This window comes from Mchenga conophoros, linkage group LG3, assembly GCF_057382185.1.
Source record: "Mchenga conophoros isolate Kocher_MC1m ecotype Shallow Benthic linkage group LG3, M_conophoros_male_GT1.1, whole genome shotgun sequence".
NCBI classification, from domain to species: domain Eukaryota; kingdom Metazoa; phylum Chordata; class Actinopteri; order Cichliformes; family Cichlidae; genus Mchenga; species Mchenga conophoros.
This window is the reverse complement of record NC_140528.1, coordinates 30253892-30271780: the sequence shown is the minus strand read 5'-3', so window position 1 is coordinate 30271780 and position 17889 is coordinate 30253892. Positions and strand designations below refer to the sequence as shown.

The following is a 17889-nucleotide window of genomic DNA, read 5'->3' as shown; positions in this document are numbered from 1 at the left end:
CCAGTCTGTCGCAGGGCTAACACAAAGGTTAATTTAAAAATCGAAATTGCCCATAGGTGTGAATGCGGGAGTGAATGTGAGTCTGTTCCTATCCCCACAGGTCTTATATTCTAAGGTAAAGACTGTACAATAATACAGTGACTCATAATTAAATGCAGAGTGTATAAGCACATGGTGAGTGAAAAAGAAACACCCAGTGGATAATAGTAATTTCTTAGCAGTCAACATCTATTGCAGCATAACTAAGGGAGGATTCAGGGTCACCTGGTCCAGCCCTAACTATATGCTTTAGCAAAAAGGAAAGTTTTAAGCCTAATCTTAAAAGTAGAGATAGTGTCTGTCTCCTGAATCCTAACAGGAAGCCAATGGAAATAAAATAAAATAAATTCATAATTATAATAAAGGTCAATCAAATGGACCAATATGGCAAGGCCATGATGATCCACTTGGTAAAATAAATCCGCTTGGCATCTTTCTTGGCCTTAAGACAACAATTCTGATGGCTATAGATCCAAACGGGACACAAAAAAAAATGTTGCTTAAGACAACAATTCTGAAATAATAAAAAATAAAGGGGGTAGAAAACTGGGCGACACTTGATGGTTTAAACATGCGAGAAGCAGTAGGAGGACACAAGTAGTGATGTTACAGGGAAAAGAAGTTTCAAACAATACAGGCAAATGATCAGGAAAGACGACATCATAAATTTGAAGATTATAAACAGGTAAACCATGAGACAAAACCAGAGTGTGTCCATGTTTATGAGTGGGACCAGTGACAGACTGCAACACATTAAAAGCATCAAGTAGGTTTAAAAAGTCCTTTGCCAGTGGTTTAGTAGGACAACACACATGAATATCACCCAGGATTAAACTTTGTCCTACTTTGTCATTATTTCAGCCAAGAAGTCAGAGAAGTCATGAACAAAGTTGCTGTTATATTTAGGTGGACGGTAGATCAGCGCACAGAGAACAGGATGACCAGGCTCAAACATATTCAGGTCAAAACTGGAGAAAGTGACAGGTGACAGTTGGCGAAAAGTATTTCTGTAAACTGTGGCCACTCCTCCACCTCGGCCCGTAGTCCTCGGTGAGTTAAAATACGAACAGTTTGGCGGTGACAGTTCTGAGAAAGCGCTTAACTCACCGTCACTTAGCCAGGTTTCTGTCACACAGAGGAAATCAACATGAACGTTTTATTTGCTAACGACCGAGCGTTAACAAGGGCGATCCTGGTAGGGTCCATCAGACCGGTGACAGCCATCCAGGGAACCGGTTTCAGTGGCCACAGATTCTGCGGATTCACTGCAGCGAAGACGAGGTGAGAGAAGGCGGGGACGCTGGATCTCCTCAGCCGAGCCGACCACAGGTGCCGATAGATTCTTACTTAAATTAAATTTAAATTATATCAAATTGTTTAGTATGAAGCAATTGTGAGAGTTTTTACTGAGACCATAAAACTACATCTCCCTGATGATGACGACCATGATGATAATGACAACCAGGAGGATGATGATGATGACGATGGTGATGATGGCGAGTGCTTCACCAGATCTCAAACTGCGTGTGCTCCTTGAAGGCTGCTCTGATGATGATGATGACGACCATGATGATAATGATGACCAGGAGGATGATGATAATGACGATGGTGATGATGGCGAGCGCTTCACCAGATCTCAAACTGCGTGTGCTCCTTGAAGGCTGCTCTGTGCACGATGTTGTTGCTGAAGAGTCTAGAAAGAGACCAAAGCAGAGAGCAGACGTCACTCACACAGAACAACATGAATCCACGTGAGCTCAGGCTGTGAATGATTCCTCTCAGAGTCTGAGAAGAAACTCCTTCATGTTGGCTCACCGCACACAGTGGATGGAGGGGTTGATGGAGAGCAGCTGCAGTAACACATCGGTCGAAGCATCAGTGATCTGATTGTGACTCAGACTGTAACACAAACACAACATGTGGCTCTAACTGATCGCTGCACATTATATTACTGTAGTGTGTGTGAACAGGCTGATGGTTGTTGGTGCCTCCCACAGGAGGATCAGTGTGTGACACTCACTCTAGGACTTGGACTTTGTGCAGATGTGTGATGAGAGGGAGCAGCAGCTGGTCAGTGAGCTGACAGTGACTGAGGTCCAGCTCTGTCAGCCCTTCACACGAGTCCAGCATCTGGACCAAAGCCCCGCAGACCCTCTGATCCAGCGTGCTGTGACTGAGATCCAGCTCTCCACCCAGGGCTGTACACAGGGACACCGCCCGCCTCACTGCGTCCCTCTCACTGTTCACAGGAACCAGAGACAGCAGCTGGAGGAGGACAGTGTTACTGACTCTAAACAGGACAAACAGAGAAACTGTCAGGATGCATCAACACCAGCGTGAACAAGGTTCTCTCTGGTTCAGACTCTTCGGTGGTCTTTCCCACCTGAGGCGGACCCTGTGGAGGACAGGAAACAGCAGGTCCAGCACGCTGTCCTCCACCTCACAGTCTCGCAGGTCCAGCTGTGTGTCCCGGCTGCCCTGTGTCAGGATGGTGGAGACGGCCCTGCTGTCATCAGCAGTCAGACTCAGAGGCTCAGTCTGATCCTCCTCCGGTAGCTCCACACAGGAGGAGCAGGACAGATCCAAGCTGTGCTGCAGAGTCCTCAGCAGGCCTGACGCTGCCTCCTGCTGGACGTCACAGGCAGCACAGCAGTGGATGAACCTCAGCAGCTGGTTCCTGTCAACACTGGAAAGAAACGCATGGAGACAGAAAATCTCAAATGATAGATGCTGCAAACAAACTGCTGGCTTCAATAAAATGTGTTGATCTTTAAAACTAAAGGATTTTAAGAACAGCATCTATGAACTAGCAGCAGACACATTATTGTAATTAGATGTTGGATTTATGCACAGCACTCATGTTATTAAGACAAAGTCACACTGAGCCCAGTTTCCCTGCTTGGGCTGATTGTGCAGGTGGATGTTAACAGATAACAGCTTTAAATGAATAAGGACTCTGTTCATCTGGTAACTCGTTGTTCATAATTTACTGCATTTATCAGATTAAAAGCATCATTTGTCAGCAGTGATGAAGAGTAAATGTCTCCTTTGTGTCCAGGAAGCCACAGAAACACAGCATGTAGCAGATTATTTTAATGGGTCCAGTTCAAATGTGTCTGCAGACAAACTTGTGATTTCCAGCCTTCAGCTTGTTGTTCGAGCAGCTGATAAAAGTAGCCCAGGAGGTGTAATGACAACACTTGATAATAACTATAATTAATACAATTAAATTGTTAATTCGACCAATTTTAATTCACTAAGATTAAAATGACAATAACGCTGATGATACCATTTGGTAAAACCACAAATGAGACACACAAATCAGAAGCAACAAGTCAGAGGCTGCAGTTTGGGAAACACTGAAGATCACCAGAAATGTTTGGGCCTCATTTGTAAACTTCACCAAAATTATTTCCAATAATATATTTTTAAAGGTGAAGGGAGCCACCAGGCTGAAGAAGGAGTCCTATCGGGCTTGGTTAGCCTGTGGGACTCCGGAGGCAGCCGACAGGTATCGACAGGCCAAGTGGAATGCGGCTCGGGCAGTGGCTGAAGCAAAAACTCGGGTGTGGGAGGAGTTCGGAGAGGCCATGGAAAAAGACTTTCGGACTGCCTTGAAGAGATTCTGGCAAACCGTCAGGCGTCTCAGGGGGGGAAAGCGGTGCTCTACCTGCACTGTGTATAGTGCTGGCGGAGCGCTGCTGACGTCGACTGAGAAAATTGTCAGGCGGCGGAAGGAATACTTCGAGGACCTCCTTAATCCCACTGACACGTCTTCCAAGGAGGAAGCAGAGTCTGGGGATGAGGGGAATGACCCGCCAATTTCCGGGGGCGAGGTCACTGAGGCAGTTAAACAACTCCTTGGTGGCAGAGCCCCTGGTGTTGATGAGGTCCGCCCCGAGTTCCTGAAGGCTCTGGACGTTGTAGGGCTGTCCTGGTTGACACGCCTCTGCAATGTTGCGTGGAGATCAGGGGCAGTACCTGTGGACTGGCAGACCGGGGTGGTGGTCCCCATCTTTAAGAAGGGGGACCGGAGGGTGTGTTCCAACTACAGGGGGATCACACTCCTCAGCCTCCCTGGGAAAGTCTATGCCAGGGTGCTGGAAAGGAGAGTTCGTCCGCTAGTCGAACCTCGGATACAGGAGGAACAATGCGGTTTTCGTCCTGGTCGCGGAACACTGGACCAGCTCTTTATCCTCTCGAGGATACTTGAGGGTGCATGGGAGTTTGCCCAACCAGTCTGCATGTGTTTTGTGGACTTGGAGAAGGCATTCGACCGTGTCCCTCGGGGTGTCCTGTGGGAGGTGTTGCGGGAGTATGGGGTGTCTGGCCCATTGCTACGGGCCATTTGATCCCTATACAACCGTTGCAAGAGCTTGGTTCGCATTGCCGGCAATAACTCGGACTCGTTCCCGGTGGGTGATGGGCTCCGCCAGGGCTGCCGTTTGTCTCCGGTTCTGTTCATAATTTTTATGGACAGGATTTCTAGGCGCAGCCAAGTGGCGGAGGGCTTTCGCTTTGGTGGCCTCAGAATCTCATCTCTGATTTTTGCGGATGATGTGGTTCTGTTGGCTTCATCGGGTGAGGGCCTCCAGCTCGCACTGGAACGGTTCGCAGCCGAGTGTGAAGCAGCGGGAATGAGGATCAGCACCTCCAAATCTGAGGCCATGGTTCTCAGCCGGAAATGGGTGGAGTGCCCACTCCGGGTCGGGGATGAGTTCCTGCCCCAAGTGGAGGAGTTCAAGTATCTCGGGGTTTTGTTCGCGAGTGATGGGAGAAGGGAGCCGGAGATCGACAGACGGATTGGGGCTGCAGCTGCAGTAATGCGGACGCTGCACCGGTCCGTCGTGGGGAAGAGGGAGCTGAGTGTAAAAGCGAAGCTCTCAATTTACCGGTCGATCTACGTCCCTACCCTCACCTATGGCCACGAGCTGTGGGTAGTGACCGAAAGAACGAGATCGCGGATACAAGCGGCAGAAATGAGCTTCCTCCGAAGGGTGGCTGGCCTCTCCCTTAGAGATAGGGTGAGAAGTTCGGCCATCCGGGAGGGGCTCAGAGTAGAGCCGCTGCTGCTCCACATCGAAAGGAGCCAGCTGAGGTGGTTCGGGCATCCGACAAGGATGCCCCCTGGGCGCCTCCTGGGTGAGGTGTTCCAGGCATGTCCCACCGGGAGGAGGCCCCGGGGCAGACCCAGGACACGCTGGAGAGATTATATCTCTCGGCTGGCCTGGGAACGCCTTGGTATTCCCCCGGATAAGCTGGAGGAGGTGGCTGGGGAGAGGGAAGTCTGGGCCTCTTTGCTTAGGCTGCTGCCCCCGCGACCCGGCCTCGGATAAAGCGGATGAAGATGGATGGATGGATGGATGGATATATTTTTAAACAATTATCTGTATAATTAATGAGAAATTGCAAAGCTGACATTTGTAAACTTTGTAAATAATTCATGAATATTGTGTGACATCTAAAAACAGGACGGCTAATGCTAAGCTGCAGTGTGTTCAGCGATAAGTCGGCCCTTGGGTGTAAATAAAAAAAACAAAAAAACTTTTGATTAGTCTGAATTTCTTTGTTGTTTAGTAAAGTTTGTGTTGGATTAAAATACAACAAACGGCTCTCACTGTTGCCATGACAGCGGGCTAATGCTAAAGAAAAGCGTGTGTGAATCTCTGAGACTAAACAACAGTCGGGGGCGGGGCATCTGTGATGAAACCCTCGATGATAAGCAGTGAAATAAACATCTGGTCATCATTAAAGAACACATACCATAGTGAGAACATGTTGTTTGTGTCATCAGAGTGTAATTATCGTCTCTTTCCAACTATGATATATAAGATATGAAGCTTCACCACATTGTTGTTCGTACATGTCGCCACTATGAGCACCACTATCAGCGGCTCTGGAATTCTTTTCCAGGAAAACTGAACTCAAAGCCGTCTTCAAACCAGCTTACTGTCTGTAAACATCAACATGAACCAGTTACTGTTTGATCCTGTTTACTGTTCCGTGTTTGCTACGGTGACCCTGGGTTGTTAGACAGGCGCCCACTAATAAAATGTGTTGTTATTATTGTTGCTGTTGTTGTTATTATTACTGCTCTACCTTTAAATGATGTTCACTCTGCCTGCTGTTTGAAACTTTCCTTGTAGTTTCTTGTTCAACTGTTCATGTAATCTGTTCCACACTAACAGTAAAATGTTAGCTTGTTTTTGAAGCAATGTCATTATGTTACAATAAAGTGTGTTGTTCAGCAATCACACAGTGCAGCACAGAGAAACGAGCTCTAATATCGGACCTGAGACGAGAAACGCTGTCCAGCATGAGGAGGATGGACTCTACTCCCCCTGCTGGTATGGAGGTCCACAGCAGGTTCAGTCTGACTCCGTCTCCGTGTCTGAGGATGAAGATCAGAGCAGCACAGTCCACTGAGTCCAGCTGTCTGCAGCTCAGGCTGATCACATGACCGAGTGACCTCAGCAAACTGGGAACAGCGTGACTGTCGTGAGCTCTGTAGAGCTCTCTGATGGAGCTCATCACAAAGCTGGGACTGGGCCTGAAAACAAAGAGTTTATTTCCAACTTTGTTTAAAGGATCCATGAAGTGCTGATTAAAGATGAGACAGCATTTCAAATCCTCCTGATTAATCAGCAGAAACTGTGTAAAAGATCAAACCACATTCAGCACCTTTTAAACACAATCCTGTCCAGAAAGGGAAGCAGACGTGTGGTCTCCTCCTGTAAGAACAGGCTCTTCCTCAGGTCCACAGTGATGGTCGGAGCCGACGGCTGCTGCAGCAGATAGTGAAGCAGCTCCCAGCTCAGGCAGCAGGAGGTCAGGTCTCCACCAACCTTACTCAAGAAGGACAACGTCAAGTCCTTGTCCTGGGTTTCATGGAGGAGAGACAGAAGCTGCTGGAAGCTCTCTTCACTCAGTCTGCAGAGATCATCAATATAAAATAAGCTTTGAAGTAAAAATCGACATTTTATTTGTCCTGTGATGTTCAGAAAGACATTTACTTGACTGTCAGAGGACCATGATGGAGCAGCAGTGCAATGAGACCCTGAGCAGGGATGCAGGTCTCAGTCAGGTCTAACCGTCCGACTGTCCAGTATCTCAGCAGGGAAGCCAAACTACTGACAGCCCTCAACAATACTCTGTGTGATGGTCGGGCTTTCTTAGGCACAAGAGAAAGCTCTTCAACAGCCAGCCGACGGGCCGCTCTGCCTCTTCTTACCCACTGAGACAGCAGCAAGGACATGTCGATGGAAAGCCTGAAGAACGAAGAGACGAAAGAGCAGAAATGATGAACACCAAGAACTAAAGATTCACATAGAAATGATGTTAGAAGAGCAGGAGAGAGTCATGGTTTCACTTCCTGCCTCAGACTGTGTAGTTGTGTTGTGTGTCTGAAGAGCAGAGCGCCTCCTCTGGCAGACATCTTGCTGGGTGTGAGGATGAGATCCACTTTAGAGCCGCACAGTTTGAGAACTCTCCCCACAGACCAGCAGCTTTTCCTGTGTAACGCTCCTGTTAGCAGCAGCTGGAAGCCCAGCAGCTGCAGCAGAGACTCCAGCTGCTGGGCCTCCTCTCTGGATCTTACAGACATGGATGTGCACACACTCTGGAAGAACTCTGGATCACAGCTGGAACACAGCGAAGATGGGATCAGAGAACATGCTGGAAACGTTCTGCAAATGAAATCATCACGACTTATTTACCTGAGCTGTGAGATAAAAGGCAGACACTGCAGCAAACGCCTCACTTCACTCTCTTCATGTGAGCAGTCTCTCAGCTCCACTTGTTTCTTCTCTGGTTGGAGTTTCAGCAGCTCCAGGAGGATGGAGGTCTTTCTCTCTGAGAGCTTCATGATCCAGACTGCAGGAGCTGACTGGAAAACTGGCTGTAATGATGGAAGGACACTCAGACCTGTTTCAGTCTCACAGTCCTTCACATGGGAGCACAGATCCAACAGGAAGTCACTCTGATACTGCTTCAGATCATCATCATCATCCTCCATGTGTCTCTCATGAAGAGGGAATGTCTGATATGTGCACACTGATGCTAACAGCTCCAGGATCTTCTCTCCTGTCTGCTGCTCTCTCTCTGCTGCTGCACAGAACAGACTCACAAAGATCCTGACTGCTTCATCAGGATCTGAACACCCATCATATGCAACACTGGAACAATAAGAAGGAAACATTTAGAGATGATTTGATGTGAGCTGCATAAAAACAGCCACACACTGCTGATGGACTCCATCTGGTCCATGTTTCCTGTACATAATGACGCTCCATGTTAAATATAACATAAACGAGGGAAACATATCATCTCAGTTGCAGCACATAACTAATTTATTAATCCTCATAAAAACAAGAAAACACAAATATTTTAGAAATTTGTCAAAATTCCACTTTTAGAAGCTTCTTTAAATCAAGAAGAGACGGTAAAAACTTTACTTTAAGATTAAATGAATAGAAAAGTTGTTTTCTGCTTTCTTTGTAAAGTAACTATATACTATGTGTATACTGCATGTGGTGAACGCATGTTCTCCATCAAAACTCTTCACTAAGCTTCTGAATACAATCTGACTTACCTGAGCTGTGAGATAAAAGGCAGACACTGCAGGAAACTCCTCACTTCACTCTCTTCATGTGAGCAGCCTGTCAGCTCCACTTGTTTCTTCTCTGGTTGGAGTTTCAGCAGCTCCAGGAGGATGGAGGTCTTTCTCTCTGAGAGGTTTATGGACCAGACTGCAGGAGCTGACTGGAAAACTGACTGTAATGATGGAAGGACACTCACACCTGTTTTAGTCTCACAGTCCTTCACATGGGAGTACAGATCCAACAGGAAGTTAATCTGATAATCATCATCATCCATGTGTCTCTCATGAAGAGGGAATGTTTGATATGTGCACACTGATGCTAACAGCTCCAGGATCTTCTCTCCTGTCTGCTGCTCTCTCTCTGCTGCTGCACAGAACAGACTCACAAAGATCCTGACTGCTTCATGATGAAGTGACCTCAAAGGAAGAACACTGTAACTGTCACGGTCCTGGGTCTCCTGACCCAGCGTTTTTAGTTCTTTGTGATTTTTGTATTATTGTACTTGTGTGTGATTTATTCTATGGCTTCTAGTTTTGATCCCTTGCCCTTCATGCCTCTCTGTGTCCCCTCTGTTCTGTGTAATTGTGTGTCTTTGCATGTTTGAGTTTCTTGTTTTCTGTCACCCTGCATTGTGCATTATGTTCTCATGGTTGGTTTTTTGTTACTCTCTCTAGTCTAGTCTCTTGTGTTCCCAGCTGAGTATTTCCCTGTGTATTTTGGTTCTTAGACCTCTGCCTTATGGTTTATGTCTCTGTATTTCTTAGTTGCTGTCTCCACTGTGTCAAGTTCGCGTCTCTGTGTGATACTTCCTGTTTTACTTTGATGGTCCGTGTCTTATGTGAATGCGTCCTGCTTTGCTTGTCTCGTCAGTCCTGATTTCTCCCAGCTGTGCCCTCCTTCTGTGTCTCATTCCCCTCGTTACTTCCCAGTGTATTTAAACCCTGTATTTCTCTGAGTCAGTGTCGCGTCGTCCCTCATGCTGTGTGGATCTCCCTGTGTGTCTCTCTGTGAGTTTTCTAAGTTCCCAGTTTAGATTAGTTTGTATGTTTTTTCCCTGCCAGCAAATAAAGCTGAGTTTTGAGTTCACCTCCCTGAGTCTGTGAGTCCTGCACTTTGGGTCCAACTCCTGCCTGCCGCACAGCGATTCATGACAGTAACAATAAGAAGGAAACATTCAGAGATGATTTGATGTGAGCTGCATAAAAACAGCCACACACTGCTGATGGACTCCATCTTGTATATAATGAAAGTCCATTTAAAGCCATCTTCCATCAGAGCAGCTGAACAGTGTTCTTAGACAGTTACTGACTCACAACACAAACACTCAGCCTGTGTGTGAAATCACTGCGTTCTGAACTGTAACTGTTATTTTGTTCGCTGTCTGACTTTAGAGAGTCAAACACTAAACATCAACAATACAGAAACACACAGAGGGGAACAACAACATCTACAACAGCAGCTTCACCTGCTGCTCACATCACACACCTCTCTGCTGTCTGACATCTTCATCTGCTCACTATAGAGCTGCTACCACCATCATCATCATCATGCTCAGTAAAACAAAGTCAGAGATAAAGTCCAGCTTCATGTAACTCATTCATTTACTGAGTTACGTCACTGAAGGACTCGTTGAGTTTGCTTTCATGCTGTTTCCATGGCGATGATGGATTCAGGTGTAAAGGATGTTTCTGGCATGTGTGCACTCCAACACTCTGCAGCAGGAGCTCAGTCACATGATCCTATCAAATATAAATCTAACCTTTCTGATGAGAACTGTCAGGTTTTGTATTGTTGATTGTCATTTATGCTTAGAAATATCTACTTATATATGATTAGAGTTTTGTAATTAGTTGTAGATTGGTAGAAGTTTGATCCTTAATAGTCTGCAAACTTTGTGTGCACACCTACATCCTGGGAGTATGGGAGAGGTCGTACATTTTCTTATTGTTTTATGGCAGGATAAACGTGGCTGTGTCTGTTTTAGGCTAAGTGCCTTTGGTTTAGATGAACTGCAGGACCAGCAGGTTTAGGGAAGTCATTTATGGAGTCACACTCTGACCCCACACACACACACACACACACGCACACGCACACGTTACTCTTTGTTTGTATGTAGACGTCGTATGTTAATGAACCTATGCATATTCATGTGACCTCAATAAAAGAGCAGTGTTACGGGGGAACGGTCGAGAGCAACTGGGGTCAAGCGAAGGAACGCCGTTTGTCCGGTTCTCTCCCGTGCACGAGGAACATGAAGAACTTTGCCTACTTCGTGTCTTGCTTGCTGTGTAATTATATTGTCCTCAACGTTCCAGCGAATAGGTTCAAGCTACAAACCTATCAAGAACGTCTTTATTCTAGATCCTGATAAGCATTAAAAGTCGTCTGATATTTATAGAAAATATGAAACTTCATAGCAACAAACAGCTGAACACGTCAGTGAAACACAGGGATGGACTGAGAACGTTTCCCTCTGAAATATGACAGAGTCTGAATACATTTATAACATGATCCATGTAGATGAGGTCAAACATATGATGCTGATGACAAACAGGCAGCACAAGACAAAATCATCACTTTACAATTCATGGAGCTTCAAATATTTCCATCAGTTATTTTCACAGCAAATCTTCTCTTACAGATATTTGACTCATGTGAAGAGCATGTTATTTACCTGAGCTGTGAGATAAAAGGCAGACACTGCAGCAAACTCCTCACTTCACTCTCTTCATGTGAGCAGCCTGTCAGCTCCACTTGTTTCTTCTCTGGTTGGAGTTTCAGCAGCTCCAGGAGGATGGAGGTCTTTCTCTCTGAGAGGTCTATGGACCAGACTGCAGGAGCTGACTGGAAAACTGGCTGTAATGATGGAAGGACACTCAGACCTGTTTTAGTCTCACAGTCCTTCACATGGGAGCACAGATCCAACAGGAAGTCACTCTGATATTTGTCATTGTAATGAGAATGAAGAGGGAATGTCTGATAAGAGCAGACTGATGATAGCATGTTGAGGATCTTCTCTCCTGTCCTCTGTTCTCTCTCTGCTGCTACAATGAAGAGATTCACCAACAACTCAGTTTGATCTGAGAGATTTCCTGATGACTGACAGAAACTGGAAGAAAGAAAAGGAAACACGATGTGATGATTTGATCTGAGCACAACAAACAGAAACAAGCAGCACTGATACCGTCCTAGATATGTCTCAGATAAATATCTCCAGCATTAAAAGTACATTAAAGACATAAGGTCAGTACTACAGTTGGTTCAATTATTTCTATAAAGTAACTCAACTGGATTTTAAACCACAATTGAAGATCACATGAAAACATTGAGTGTTTAATAAGTAAAACCAAAGAGCATACCTGAGTGAGTGGATGTGGGGTAAATGGTGTAAGAGGAACGAGCTCGCACTTTGACAGACTCTGTGATCACAGTGAAGGCAGACTTTCACCTTCCTCTTCCTCTTCTGCAGGACTCTCACAGCTCCGTCATACAGTTGTGTTTCACTGTTGACTGGGAGGTGCAGCTGATTCTCAGTGAAGTCAAGTAAACTCACGTAATCCACGTCCCCATCAGTCAGAAGAGAAATGGTCCACAGCTGGCGTGACAAGGAGTCACTCCTACAGTTGGAAGGTTGGTAGAGAACTTCATTAGTTCACATGTAATCAGCTGCTGAGAACAAAGTCTATTTGTGTAGATTCATGGTGAAACTGAAGAACCTTGTTCGCCTTTTTTCATGCAAAACTCCTAATTTGTGCAAAGCTGCCAGAGGCTTAAGAGGATTGACTCTGCATACGATATAAACCAGAGACGGGTGAGCTGATGTGAGTTTGCAGCCTTCAAGGTTTAGAAAGTAAATCTTAAACAAGTGTAAAATGTACATTCAAAATACGAACAGATATAGTCAGCAGAGTCACCGCAGTTTGAACAGGATGTAAGAATCATTCTGTCTACAGAAATAACACCATATAAGACACATGTGGAGCTTCGAATGTTAGAGATCCTGCAGCTGGCTTTTGGGGCTGTGCAGGGCTCTCTCTTCTGGAAGATGATTGAATAAAAAGAAATATAAAATGTTTTGACCACTATGAGTCAGATTTTCTCTGTTCTATCATGGGGACAAAAGAATCGGGGTTTAATACCAATTTACCTCTTGTAGCAGTTTTTATCTCTGGTTATAAGGACAACTTTACCCTCCTAGGATGTGGCGTCCACATATGGGGACATCACATTTTGGTTGCCTAGTAGGGCTGCCACGATTAGTCGACTAGTCACGATTACGTCGACTATCAAAATCATCGACGACTGATTTAATAGTCGACACGTCGTTTGAAGGTTTGTAAGATCGCAAAAGACACAGGAATAAGTAGTAGGATTTAAGAGTGTAATAACGGACTGAAACAGAAGAGGGCAGCACTGCATGTACAAGGATGCCAGCTGCCGTTAAACCCCGAAGAAGAAGAAGCTGTGTCCCAGAATTCATAGCACGGCCCAGCTCAGTTTCCAACAATGGCGGCAGCCACTTAGTTTTAATATTACTCTTATTATTCTTTCTGGGTCACAAAATAAATGTTTAACATATTTTCAGGCGAGAATGTAGCTGTGTAAACCTCAAATATCTGCTCAGTTTATCAAGACACCACATATTTTCAAAAGCGCTCCGACGTTTTCGGAGACGTCTGTTACCCACCAGCTCGATAGCTAGCCGGGGGCTAGGCTCACTAGAGCCGTGAGAACACCGGACTCCCAGCAAATCGTTTTCAAACCCACCGCCTACTCAGGTTAAACATGATATATAAGTCACTTAGATAATTTAAAAATGTTATTGTTTGGCATTTTTTTAGTATCTTATTTGTTCCTGAGTAAATCGGTTTGGCTGAGATTAAAGTTATAGTTTTTACACAGCTGAATAAAGGTCAAGCAGACAGCTGATCATCAGAAGTGTGAGATGCTCGAGAATTTACTCCGGTGTCCTGTTATAGTTTAGATAGCAAGGAGTTTATTAAACTTCACCGAAACAATCTGCAAACTTCATTGAAATTTAACAAACTATCATCTTGTCTTTATTTTTAGTTTGCACAGACCTTAAACACTTAAAGCTGTAAGCTAATGATAGTTATATAAGAGCAGATGCTGCTGGTGCAATAAGCTGTACGTTTTACGTCCAGTGGATGATGATCTGATTAGTCAACTATCAAAATAATCGTTTGTGGCAGCCCTATTGCCTAGACAACAATACTAAGTTTTGCTCTTTCAAATGAACCACGTCGCTCAAAGGGGCACAATTGTTGTTTCTCATTTTGTTTTTGTACTCAGGAAAAATGCTGCTGTGTTCAGACACCAAATAAAGAGTTTTGTACATCATTACTCAATTGTGACTGTATAGTGTTCTACTATAAAGTCACAAGAGCAAAAAGAAATGTAAAATGCATGAAAGAGTTCAGGTGTTAGGAGGTTAATGGACTGATCATTGCTGACGTGTTAGGGTCTTGCTGTTTGGTTAGAAACTAAAAAACAAAGATACTTCTCTTAAATCTTAAAGGTTTTGACTCACTGTCAGCTTGTTTGTTGTGTTCAGGAGATGAGCTAATATTTACACTGAACAAAAATATAAACGCAACACCTTTGTTACTGCTCCCATTCCCCATGGGATGGACGTAGAGACCTAAAATTCATTCCAGATACACAATATAACCATCCCTCCCAAACAGTGGTCACAAATCAGTCCAAATGTGTGGTAGTGGGCACATCTGCCATATTGAGATAATCCATCCCACCTCACAGGTGTGCCACATCAGGATGCTGATCTGACATCATGAGTAGTGCACAGGTGTACCTCAGACTGCCCACAACAAAAGGCCACCCTGGAATGTGCAGTTTTTTGCGCTATTGGGGGTCTGGGGACCCAGAACCGGTCAGTATCTGGTGTGACCACCATTTGCCTCATGCAGTGCAACACATCGTCGCATGGAGTCTATCAGATTGTCAATTGTGGCCTGTGGAATGTTGGTCCACTCCACTTCAATGGCTGTGCGAGGTTGTTGGATATTCGTGGGAACTGGTACACGCTGTCGTATACGCCGGTCAAGCACATCCCGAACATGCTCAATGGGTGACATGTCCGGTGATTATGCTGGCCATGCAAGAACTGGGACATTCTCAGCTGCCATCTGCCCTGAACAATGTGAACCATGATTCATCCGTGAAGCGCACACCTCTCCAACGTGCCAGACGCCATCGAATGTGAGCATTTGCCCACAAAAGTCTGTTACGGCGACGAGCTGGAGTCAGGTCAAGACCCCGATGAGGATGACGGGCATGCAGTTGAGCGTCCCCGAGACGGTTTCTGACAGTTTGTGCAGAAATTGTTTGGTTGTGCAAACCAATTGTTCCAGCAGCTGTCTGGGTGGCTGGTCTCAGACGATCTTGGAGGTGAACCTGCTGGATGTGGAGGTCCTGGGCTGGTGTGGTTACACGAGGTCTGCGGTTGTGAGGCCGGTTGGATGTGCTGCCATATTCTCTGAAACGCCTGTGGAGACGGCTTATGGTTGAGAAATGAACATTCAATGCACGGGCGACAGATCTGGTTGACATTCCTGCTGTCAGCATGCCAGTTGCACGCTCCCTCATTGCTTGTGGCATCTGTGGCATTTTGCTGTGAGACAAAACTGCACATTCCAGGGTGGCCTTTTGTTGTGGGCAGTCTGAGGTACACCTGTGCACTACTCATGATGTCAGATCAGCATCCTGATGTGGCACACCTGTGAGGTGGGATGGATTATCTCAATATGGCAGATGTGCCCACTACCACACATTTGGACTGATTTGTGACCACTGTTTGGGAGGGATGGTTATATTGTGTATCTGGAATGAATTTTAGGTCTCTACGTCCATCCCATGGGGAATGGGAGCAGTAACAAAGGTGTTGCGTTTATATTTTTGTTCAGTGTATAATTGATTGTACTTTAATGAGAAAACTGTATTGAACTAGCAGACTAACAACATCAAAATTTATCTAAACACATTTTTGTAGAGGAAATCCTTATATTTATGTTTATATGTGAACTAGAGGGTGAGGCATTTTGACTTTGTGGATTTTAACTGAACACAAGGTAACAAAGGCAGTATGTTTCTCATTGGAGAATAAAAGCTATACGTGTCTGCCTGATAACTCAGGAGTAACAGCTACAAATGAACACAGCATTAATCTGGGAGATAGGTCTGTTACTCTAACCTTACTTTGGGTTGTCTTTAGCACTGCTCATGGCCTCTGATCGTGAAATTAACTTCACAATAATTATGAGACCATGGGTCAGTGTGATGCAGTGGTGCTAGTTTACAAGTTAAATGTGCTTCAGCTGAGACTGAAAATGTCTTAAATAAGTAATAAAATCTCTCATTCAAATGACAAACGTCCAGGTAAAAGTTAGTTAGCTTTCTGGGATCCCCTCACCTGGATTATTGTATATGCATCAAGACTAAAGAATAATGTTACCAAATACCTAAAGACTACGTACAAACTTTCTGCTGTCTACAACTCACTGGAAACATGATGAAACAAAGCTGAAACAAATCCTTCTCACTACTATGTTTTCATTTTTCACTTTAAGAAAAACACATACTGCTCTAAATCACTGAATGCTTTACATTTAAAATATTAAAAACAGATGTACAGAACCCTTTAACTTCAGATCTAAATGTTCTCACTTACCTTTGAAGTTTGCTGAGGCATCCCAGCAAAGGCCTCATTCCCTGTTTTGATACTGTTGTATCCTCCAGGTTCAGCTCTATTTTCCTCTCCTGACTCTGGCTGATTACATAGGCCAGAACACAACACTGCTGAGGATCAAGAGTCTCTCCACTCGCATCAATACAGTAGTCCAGTTTATCCAGGAGGCAGAGGCAGGCATCAGGTGACTGAGACTCATAGAGGCATTGACATAAGAACATTAAGTCCACTTCACAGTCTTCACTGTCACTGCAACCTACAAAGGTGGTCACCAAGTGTTTGAAGAACCAGTCAGACGTGTCTCTGAGCTGCTGAGGAGGAAGGAGAACTTCTAACAAATCAGTGTTCTTCTCATTCAACAGTCCACACAGGAAAGGGACCAAGTGTTTCATGTGTTTGCTGCCCTGAACCAGACACTTCTGTAGAACACATCTGGTCTTCTCTGGATCCTTTAAGACCCACAGAGCTGCAAAAAACTCCTGAACCGTGTAGTGGAGAAAGGCACACAAGGGTTTCTTTACAGTTGGGCTGATTTGAATTACATTCCTGCTCAAAATGGCCAAATTAGCACAGCTGTCTAGCTTGGGCAGTGATGTTAGGCTCACATTTTTTCCTTCTGTTGCACAAAAAGCTGCCTGAGATAAAGACAGTATTGCATCCCATTTAGTACTTTCATTTTCAGGTGTCTTGGAAACATTCCTCTGATTGCAGAAATGGAGGATATTGAGGTATATTTCAGTAACTGTGCAGGGATGCGGAGAGAAATCTGAGCCCTCAAAGCTAAAGCAGGCGACCACCATCAGGGCGTACATGGGGACGTGGCACCACTCTCTTGGTGGCGCTGTCACTTGGTGTTCGCTCGCTCTGCGTTAGAGTATCACTTCCTGTTCCTGCTGAACCACAGTGGTGTTTCTGAGTAGCTTAATTGCTTAGCAATTTAATTAACAACTTTTAAATACATTCTTCTTTCATAGTATAATCTTCACGTGCTTCATCCGAAGCACACTTTCTGTGTACTCACTACCTGATTTATAGCCAAAGTATTCACTCACTGTGTATTTACTGTTTCGCTAGCTTAGCTTAGCTCTCTGTCTCTCTTCCACAGCATGTCTTTATCCTGTCTTCCTTCTCTTACCCCAACCAATCACAGCAGATGGCCCCGCCCCTCTTTGGGCTCTCACACTCTGAGGGCCCTCTGGATGTCTGCCTGGATCTCCTCCATGCCTGCTTCATGCCCTCATTGGAGGGGCTATCACTCCCCACACCCTCTAGCATGTGGTTAAATGGAGAAATGTCTTAAAGCATTCTCAATCATCCAGGAAAGTAAATCTCCAAAAGTTGATTCTGTTCATCTGGACGTAGCGTTTTGTGGGAGAAACGTTTCATCATCATCCAGGTGACTTCTTCAGTCTCAGTTGACTGCAGGCTTCAATCTTATAAACAAGACATTTGCATAATGACTGAAACCAGCCCACTGAAGGAACAATGGGCTGGGAGATCAGTTTCTGCATCATTAATATGCAA

The 17889-nt window shown here is 45.1% G+C and overlaps 2 protein-coding genes across 2 annotated transcripts; both read right to left on the bottom strand.

The window, feature by feature from the left end:
- Positions 1-1351: 1351 nt before the first annotated feature.
- Positions 1352-7872, bottom strand: LOC146578099 (uncharacterized). Its single transcript, XM_085257240.1, has 9 exons — positions 7755-7872; positions 7416-7679; positions 7053-7307; positions 6721-6969; positions 6332-6589; positions 2423-2725; positions 2060-2329; positions 1855-1938; positions 1352-1732 (listed from the first exon to the last, which is right to left on the bottom strand). Exons 2-9 carry the CDS (start codon positions 7640-7642, stop codon positions 1666-1668), a joined length of 1713 nt encoding a protein of 570 aa, XP_085113366.1. The 5' UTR covers positions 7643-7679; positions 7755-7872; the 3' UTR covers positions 1352-1665.
- On the bottom strand, positions 7751-17587 carry LOC146578098 (uncharacterized). The gene is made up of 6 exons (XM_085267756.1): positions 17547-17587; positions 16348-17229; positions 11999-12256; positions 11314-11748; positions 8630-9070; positions 7751-8213 (listed from the first exon to the last, which is right to left on the bottom strand). The coding sequence occupies exons 1-6, from the start codon at positions 17585-17587 to the stop codon at positions 7751-7753; spliced, it is 2520 nt and encodes an 839-aa protein (XP_085123882.1).
- Positions 17588-17889: the final 302 nt, after the last annotated feature.

Bases quoted from the DNA above. Each gene is read 5' to 3' on its own strand.
- LOC146578099 (XM_085257240.1), bottom strand. From the start codon at position 7,642: ATGTCTGTAAGATCCAGAGAGGAGGCCCAGCAGCTGGAGTCTCTGCTG. The intron at 1,939-2,059 runs GTGAGTGTCACA...TTTGTGTTACAG, and splicing joins CACAAAGTCCAAGTCCTAGA to TCTGAGTCACAATCAGATCA. The intron at 1,733-1,854 runs GTGAGCCAACAT...GTCTCTTTCTAG, and splicing joins CCCTCCATCCACTGTGTGCG to ACTCTTCAGCAACAACATCG.
- LOC146578098 (XM_085267756.1), bottom strand. From the start codon at position 17,587: ATGGAGGAGATCCAGGCAGACATCCAGAGGGCCCTCAGAGT. The intron at 11,749-11,998 runs GTATGCTCTTTG...TCTTTCTTCCAG, and splicing joins CCCCACATCCACTCACTCAG to TTTCTGTCAGTCATCAGGAA. The intron at 9,071-11,313 runs GTAAATAACATG...TGACAGTTACAG, and splicing joins CCTTTTATCTCACAGCTCAG to TGTTCTTCCTTTGAGGTCAC.